This window comes from Epinephelus moara, chromosome 24 (assembly GCF_006386435.1).
Source record: "Epinephelus moara isolate mb chromosome 24, YSFRI_EMoa_1.0, whole genome shotgun sequence".
Lineage (NCBI taxonomy): Eukaryota > Metazoa > Chordata > Actinopteri > Perciformes > Serranidae > Epinephelus > Epinephelus moara.
Genome location: NC_065529.1, coordinates 23,607,179 through 23,616,448, shown reverse-complemented (window position 1 = coordinate 23,616,448; position 9,270 = coordinate 23,607,179). Strand labels below are relative to the sequence as shown.

At 39.3% G+C, this 9,270-nt stretch overlaps 1 protein-coding gene across 1 annotated transcript; it reads right to left on the bottom strand.

Moving 5' to 3' along the window:
* Nucleotides 1–580: 580 nt before the first annotated feature.
* LOC126385907 (opioid growth factor receptor-like) lies at nt 581–4,053 on the bottom strand. The gene is made up of 8 exons (XM_050037948.1): nt 3,501–4,053; nt 3,127–3,189; nt 2,959–2,997; nt 2,537–2,591; nt 2,280–2,358; nt 2,129–2,195; nt 1,898–2,046; nt 581–1,802 (listed from the first exon to the last, which is right to left on the bottom strand). Exons 1-8 carry the CDS (start codon nt 4,041–4,043, stop codon nt 1,457–1,459), a joined length of 1,341 nt encoding a protein of 446 aa, XP_049893905.1. The 5' UTR covers nt 4,044–4,053; the 3' UTR covers nt 581–1,456.
* Between the last annotated feature and the right edge of the window lie 5,217 nt (nt 4,054–9,270).

Genomic DNA, 9,270 nt, shown 5'->3' with positions numbered 1-9,270 from the left:
ACATGCAACAAAGTTCCATGACTTTTCCAGGCCTGGAAAATGTAATGTGAAATTCCAGGCCTTTCCAGGTCTTCTGTGACAGTGGGAACCCTGCCCTTAAAGTCTTGGACCCAAAGTAATGTGAATTTACCTGTGATTTAGTAATACAAGAGCAATTCTGGGTGAAATGCAGTCATAGGATAGCCTGTTTAATGAATGTGACTTAGGCTGTTGCAGCACTTCCTAAATAATTACCTCAACAGAGGTCAACACTTAATCTCACACACAACTCGGGGAAAACAGTTCCTCTTTCTAAACCAGTAGTTCTCTTAACTGCAGCTAGACAATAACACAACTCCAAAAAACAGCTGATAGTAAAATCTACATTTTCAGTCATGATAAAGCCTTAAATGCAACACTACCAGTACAGAACCACTACTTGACATTATCTTTTTGTCATAATGCATGCAAAAACGTCACTTAAACATAATCACATTAATATGCATAATGCTATTACTCTAATAGGATTAAATATAAGGGCTGAGAATCTCACAATCGAGACGACATCAGGATGTGGTCACACTGAATAAAAAAATAAAACTTGTTAGACAATAAGAGACAATAGTCTCAAGTTTATTAATCACAGTCAAACTGATGAGCAGTTCATTCATTTGTCCTTCTTGTCAACACCGTAACATGCACACAACAACTTCATTACAGCTGTACATTTTCTGATTACAACCTATGAACCCACTTCAAAAAATTGCACCTTTCTGTTTAAGGCAAATAAAAATAGAAGTCTAATACCAAACTGTGAATACTTTAGTAAACAAAAGCATCTGCATAAATACCAATGCTGTAAAGCACAGTGAACCATTGTATGAACTCCTGAGAAAGATCAGTCAGTATTTGGAGTGTATCTGCCGCTACATCACTGGATAATAATTCATCATCACTGCACACGTCTACTCTCTCTTTGCTCCTTTGACCCTGTGTGACGTTCTCTTTAAGGCTGGATATTACATCTGCACACAGCATGTCCCAAATCTATACTACACACTCATTGTTAGCAGGTTTTAGTATGTAGTGTGCTCACACTGGAAAAGTAACAAAGTAAGACTCAAAGCAGACGGCATGAATACTAAATACTGTTGATATCTGAGTGTACTGTTGACGCACACTATTCTACCACAGCGCAATGCACAAAGAAAATGAAGCAGCTGCTGTACACAAACTGCAAATAATGCTAAAACAGTCATAATGAATCTTAGAAAATGAAGAAAACAAGTACGAAATTTTAGTGAAAACATTTGGATGTCTATTTGTTAAGTTTAGGCGGCGATCCAAAATTGTGGTTTAATTGACAACCAATGTCACACATTTCATTTCCTGTTCCTGATCTATGATGATTATGTAGTACTATGCATAATACAGTGAACATTAGTATGTAGAATAGATTTGGGGCACAATGCTTAATTTAGTTTCTGGCTCTGCCTTCACTGTTCAGACCGAACTCTGCATACATTTCCTCTTGTGGCGCCAACTTCTCCGACCATCTCATCTGAACTTTCTTTGGGCACCATACAAACTCCTCTTTACGGTCATAGTTCAAGTAGGAGAACTTGATGAGCTTCCTGCGCTGTCTCTTATCGAGGACAGCGAACATAAAGTAGTTGAGGACACTGTCCTTGACGTTTGGGAGTTCTCTGTGGACCAGAGTCTCCTGCAGGAAGAAGCGGACCAGCGGGGCTTGGTAGTGAGGGTACCCCAGGGTCCCCTGGCACTTCAGGATGCGGGTGATGCGCAGACTGTTGTGAGTGTGACTGTCAATGGAAAGCAGTAAAATCCCAAACATATTACTAAGATGTTTTTTGTTACTTTTAGTGAGCAATATCTTTTATTAAAATTTAGGGATTACCAGTTGAGGTTGTGGAATCTCTCTCTCCAGTTTGGTGCTCTCTGGACTTCTCCTGTTTTCTCATCACACAACTCAATACCATAGAAGTCCAACATGAGCTTGTATGACTTCAGCAGATTTTCCTTTGCAGTGCTGCTCTGAAGAAACTCCTTGAGGATAGGTAAAACTTAAGTCAGAATATGGGAAGAACTTTCTTTTAAGATTTTGATTTGGTAGCTTTAAGCAGTTTACCTTTATTTCCTCTTTGGTCAGCGTACTGGCCTCATAGTTCACCCCTGGTTCCTGCAGGGGGAACAACCTGTGAGGAAAAAAATGTTGTTACAAATTGTATAAACAGGAACTGAATATTTTACATCACATCTGTTATTATAGAGTAACTTACCACTGAATATAGGAGTGTACATACTCCAGTGTGTCATAGTCTCCATACCAATTATTGTGGAAATCGTGTATGTAGACACCTGATGAAAAATATAAAACACACATTATGATTAATGCAGTGGTTCCCAACCTGGTGTTTTTCCTTTTCCTATAGTCATTGCTGTTCTCTAGTAAAATACTGAATAGGGGGAGACATTATTAAACCACAACGTCAAGTTCCTTTAAGTCATGTCTGTGTGCTTGTGACTGAAGGCCTACCGTCAGGTACAGAGCACTGCAATCCGAGGTAGAAGTTCAAATTAGGCTTGTCCTCCTATTCAACAGAAGAGAACTGCATTTAGATATTTATTTTTTAATCACTTAGCACAATCATCACTGCTTTGCCGACAGTGTCATTAACAGGCGGCTCGCTCAGTGTGTGACGTGCACTTGTAGATAAAATATAGGCCTAAATTAATAAAGGTTCATTAGAACGGTTTTGTATTTCTCTGTAATGTAGCACAGTGTTAACAATGTTACTGATACTATTCTTTCTCAGACCTTGAACTCAAACTGTTGTGTTGCCCCGCCCAACATATATAATCTAATAATTAAATCAATATCGTAAACATGCGGATGACTAGTATATTGCTGTTCATACCAGGTGTAAACAGGGCCACAGTCATCCTGTGTGTACTTACGGATACTGGCTTTATCCAGCGTTGTGGTATCATCTGGGACTGTGGGGAAACATAAAAAGACAGTGGTTTGGTTAACACTTAAACATGAAACAGGGTATGTTTGGTGTGTGTGTGTGTGTGTGTGTGTGTGTGTGTGTGTGTGTGTGTGTGTGTGTGTGTGCAACTTACAGGATAGTCATGCCTGTAGTTCTGCATGTCTTTTGCTGCACTTTCAAATCTGCTGAACTTGTACTGGAGCACAGAAAATAAACAGTCAGTTTAAACTCGGAGTATTTAATGGTTATAGGAGGCCTGACAGCAAACACTGCAGTAAATTGTGTCACCCTTGCAAAAGAAGCAAGTGTTTAAAACAAAAACTGCAGTAAAGTCATTCCCCACATGAGATGAAGGAGATTATAAAACTGTCAGGTCACTATTACATATCACCATGAGCCACTTTTAAAATCTAAAAATAGACAGTGACTCCTTTGCAGGCCTGAAATAAAAGCACCTGCCTCTCAGAGCTGTGTGCAGCAGGCCTCTGGAGACTCTGGTTTACTCACATGCCTGGAGGCCGCTCGTCTCCCACTCCTCCTGAACGCGCCCTCCTGCTGCCTCTGCGGCTCCTGCTGCTCCTCGGTCTCCCAGGTTGAATCATAGCCACAGTAAAACTCATCTGAGGTCTCAACTTGGTAATCCTCGTTGTCAGACTCATCATCATCTTCGTCAGATTTACCCCCCTCTTCCTCAAACCTGGCCCGCTTGCTGGCGAGCTCTCTGTCGGTGTGCGCGGCCCTCTTGGCGGCGGCAGCCTCATGTTGACCCTCACCAGGAGCCCCCTGGACCTCCTGTGGGTAATCTCTCTCTACAGGTTTCTCTCCGTCCTGTATTTCAGGCTCCTCTTGGCTTCCGCGAAATTTCGACCAGCCTAATGATAAAAATCTAAGTCCGGGTAGTGGCCTAAACAACCCTCTCATACAGCGCCATAAGAAACACAGTCCGCGCCATAACCACTCCACCACAGGGTAAAGTTTGTTCGTGCCAAACCAGGCCATGATAAAGATAAGTCTCCTAACGAAGCCAACCAGCTGTGACACGGTCCTCATCTGAGCTGTATGTGCTACTCATGTTCATATGTTTCACTTTCACTTTCTCTGAACTCCAGGCTTTACAGAAAATAGAAACTGTACTCACAGCCCATGAACTACACCAGCAGGTCCAGGCTGGTTGTTTATGGGTCAACTGGAAACAGAGAAATAAACATACCACCTTCCTCATGTGTTCAAATTGGTGGAGATATTTTAATAGAATTTATTATCAGTGTTTGATCAGCTTAAAAATGTGACTAAACTTTGGTTGAAGAGTGAAAGCTATAGAAGTGTAACCTCATCCCTGTTGTTTTAACAGTACTTAAATTACTGCTGCACATTAACTTTGTCCTTTCAGTGCCGTTAAATCAGCTGTTACACAACCCAGACCTCCAAATACTTTCACTTCTATAAAACAGGGATGACCTCAACAGGAGTGGTCTCACTAAAGGCACCATCATTTCCTAAAATATAACTTTTTTTCCCACAGAGGGTATTTTGACATGTCACAGTATGATCAGCGCAGGTTTAAATATTAAAATAAATGATGGCTGAATTCCATTTAGCTGCTTTTACTTCAGGATCCTTGTATCCTGCATGCTTGCTCACTGTCACTCTCACTGGAGCACTTGAATATTGCAACAGAGCCATGTTAGTGTCATTAGCAGTGTCAGGGTAGTTATGTATTACTTTTTAGCACTAATTAAGTAATATAATGCATTACCAACATGATTTTGGGGGATATTATTATATTTACAATGTCACTTAACACCTTAACCCTTTAACGTCCTGCTCAACTGTTTGGGAGAGCACATTTTAAATCACTATATCTAACGTGTTGAACTTAACTCAACCTGATTGAGCTGTCTTTACTGTTCAATTTAGGCATGTTATGTTAAAAAAAATCCACCATATGTCACTGTGTCTTTAAAGAGTTTTTCCTCTCAGGACGTTAGTAACAAAAAGTCACTCCAGACATGAGGCCTGAGGTAGGTATGTTTTTTTTAACATGTTATAATCTCAGTCTGACTGACAGATTTACATAACTTCAGACACAAAATAAAAATCTAATAGGGGTCAAATTATTTTTATGGTAGTTGAAGCTAAGCCAAAGTCATTTTTTGCTAAGAAAAAAAAATCCAATGTTATCCAATATACATATGGTGAAATAATGTTATCAATACCATATATTTAAATTTTTTCCATTAATATTTGATGCAAAAAAATCCTATCCATATAATTTTTTTTAACCATTTTTAGATCTTTTCGCATGACTGTAATAGTAAATATCGAGAATCAATACAAAGAAATAATACTAGTACTGCTATTATTTCTAATTCCATGGTCATAAACTACTACATGTTGGTATACTAGCATGTTACCAGCATTATAACAGGACATGGTTTTTCATGTTGATATTTTTCTGTCTGTTTAACCATCACCATGAAGGGCCATTCCAACTGTTTGATAGAGGCTGATGTTTAAAAAACTTCAGGGTTTGTTAAAAAAAGCAAACAAACAAAAAACACTGACTTTTGTTATTATCTCCCCTTTGAAATAAAAAATGCAACCAAAAAAAAAAATTAAAAATTGAAAAATTAATTAATTTATCCAATAGTCATTTTTTGTAAATGGTCTAGGGTATTTAGACGTTCTATATCATATTGCTATTATTAATATAAGCAGAAGATTTTATTACAAAGATCTGCACAGAACTGGGTTTGAACTGTAATAAACTGGAGCTCCTGTGCTTTGATTACCTGCTGTGAAACAACATGACCCTCATGCATTTATAACACCTAGTCCTAATGCAAAAGTAGTGTAAGAAGCTACTTATTACTCAACACAGAGAGTAATATTGTAAAGTAACTCATTACTTTCAAATGAGGGTAACTGGTAATATGTAATGCATTACATTTTGAGAGTAACTTACACAACATTAGTTATTAGTCACACCTTTGCTTTTCCCACTATGACAAGTCAAACTGCTCTGAGAAAAGCCCACCATTGCATTGATTTTAAACTTTTACAAATTACTTTTAAAGCCCCACACAGCCTTGGTCCTTCAGAATATTCATTTAAAACAATCCTCAAAACATACAAAACAGGCTTTTTTTTTTACAGTAAATCTGTTCCTTCTATCCCTCTGTTATCAGTTTTATTATTTACTTTTTTAATCATGTCATTGCTTATGTTAAAAAATATATATATACATGTAAATATATCTTGAAGATGTATGCTGTTTTATCATGTTCCAGCATTTTGTGTGATACAAATGAAGTGTATTATTTAAATATTATTATATATGCAGTGACAGTGGGACATTAATTACCCTAAGAAATATGAGCAGCCATGAGCTCATTCCACTGTCATTATGAACATTACCCTTAAACTCCATTACTCTACACATGAATGATTATGTGATTTAAATGTAGGCCTAAGCAGGGCGTTTTAATGAGACTTAAGTGGATAATTAACTGATATGTTAATGAGTTGCGATATAGTCATCCCTTAATGTAAATCTGAAAAAAGACCTTGATATTTCAGTTAAGGTTCATTTTCAGGGTGGCATTTTAACCCCTTAGATTATGTAGACAATCCACTGAAAATACCTTGGTATGTTATGTCCAGCAATTTATACATTAATAACAAATTTGAGGTGATGCCCAGAATTAGCACTTCATCGATACATGCAACAAGTTTGCATGTTCTCCCTGTGTCAGTGTGGCTCTTCTGCGGATACTCCAGCTTCCTCCCACAGTCCAAAGACATGCAGGTTAATTGGTGACTCTAAATTGTCCGTAGGTGTGTGTGAGAGTGTGAATGGTTGTCTTTCTCAATGTGTCAGCCCTGTGATATTCTGGTGACCTGTCCAGGGTGTACCCCGCCTTCTCATCTAATGTCAACCCCCCATGAGCCCTAACAAGATATGCAGTTATGGAAAATGAGTGAATGAATTCTGTTTAGACCCTCTTGGTTTATTTCTTTGCTTTTTGTCTATCCAGCTGATTTAGTACACTGAAATGTGGGCAACAAAGCCGAGGTAGTTGACTGACCAGGGCATTCACAGGAAGAATTACCCTGGTGTCACAACATGGAGAGATTTTTATTTTAACTCTGTGACCTTGTGCAGAAAATGACACAATGACTATAATTTTGAAATACAAAGACCACAGTCAGCACCAATTTACTGTCATTTGAGAATACAGCGATCCATATAAAAGAAAAAGAATCCATCCTCACACCAGGTGCCTCAACCAGAATGAGGCCCCTCTACACAAAGGTGACGTAGAGGAACTGAAGATCACATCTGTGCCCTTTTGACTAATAAGGCACAACAGACTGTTCACATTAGCTGCAAAGTTCAAGCCTGTTCTCCTCTGTGACACTGATGACTTATCACCAAAGAGATACTCACCTCAACTTCATATAGGCCCCCATTTTTAGAATTAAACAGGCATTTTCATTTTCATGTCCAAAATACGCCGTGCCTCTGTAACATATGATCATCATAACGACTGTCTTTATCTCCGCTGCCTTCACCGGCTGTTATCAGTGTAAAGATAGCATCATGTTTGCAGTATATTTTCCCGCCTCATTTTCTACGGGGATGGCACTTGGATAGATGAGTGTCTCGACTCCAGTCAGTGGACATCCTGCTCTTAATGTCTTCCTGTGGAAGATAAAGGGATGCATGAACCGTCCTGTAGAGCATGGAGAGATATGAGATGAGCACATAAGATAATACAGCATCATTACTTCATGGCTGGAGAGCTGTTAAACCACAGGGTCCTTATTAAAAAAAAGTCACTTGTCCTTCGCAGTGATTGCACGGTACACTGCTGAACGGATGTGTCTGTTTCTTCTGTAGGTTATTTGTTTCCCACATTCAATGTGAAATCTACATAAGGAACTGGTGTTGAATAATACTGATGTAAGCACTGTGTGCTCTCATTAAGTGGACTCTGGCAAGGCTATTATCTCTCAGGGACTCCTTTCAAAAGGAGATAATTGCTCTTACCGCCAGTGAAGAAAATCAAGACTTGTCTGCATGCTACACTGTTAACATCTGCTCGGCAATAGATTCATTCGTGCTTACTAAAGCGGGGTGAGGTCCTGTACTGTCTCTGGAAGATAAAAGCAGAGTGTAGAGATAGCCATATGTTCTATATGGAAGGGAGGCAATAAATGTGGATTTAAATGACAGATCTCAGGCTCTTTATGGCCTGGTTTAGTGCATGAATAGGTCCCACAAATTGGAATGTCCTCATGAAATAGATGGAAACTTCATGCAGAATATGAAACTGAAATAACTTGCAGCGTGGAGCTAGTGGAGCTACGGCAGGCAGCCTATTTTCTAACTGCTCTGCTGTGAACCCAATTAGCATGACACTGAGCAAAAACCTAGCAGATGCCACTGAGAACCTCAGCGTGGCTCCACGAGCCTCTGTGTAGCCACACTGATACATACACACAGATTCACATATAATTTCTCCCTGTCTCTCTCTGGCTCAGTCTGTGCGTTGGACATAGTTAATGACGAAGGCTTGCTGGATCACTCAGTGACTAAGTGTGCTTGATAAAGGTCAGCGCTGCCACAAGCTAATGCTTCATCGCTCAGAGTAATACTTTAGCCGAGCGTATTGTGAATGTGCCGCACATGAACGCTTCACAGGGCAAAATAATCAAGAGAGTATGAGTCTGGAAAGCACAGCTGTTTCTGCTGTACTTCTCTGTGGCAGCCGCAGACACAACACACACACACACTCTGACACTTGTGTATCCCAAACCTCTCCAAACACAGGATCAGTGATTAACAGCTCGGAGAGTCCGCCTGACAAAGTTTGCAGCATAAATACTTCACAAAATGGGACAATATTTAAATAATGGACAGACTGAGATGATAACTGGGAACTAACATTTATTTTTGCTCTGGCTGCCTTGTAAATTTACAGAAAAGGAAAAAAATCCAGTCTGAATTAATGGGGCAATGGGAGTAAAGTGGCAGTAAATGTTTTCTAAGCTCCCATATCCAGCCTGCACTGATTTACTTTTGCTTACTGATGTCCACATTAACATTTTTCTGCCTTATATATTTTTGTAAAGCTCTCCACAAGTTCAGAAATACTGGCATTTCTTGGTTCTGAATACTGAGAGTATAAAATCAGGGATACCAAGATCCTTTTAGTTGATTATGCATGCATGCTCACAGACACACATGCACAGAACTGCACAGGAGTATGTT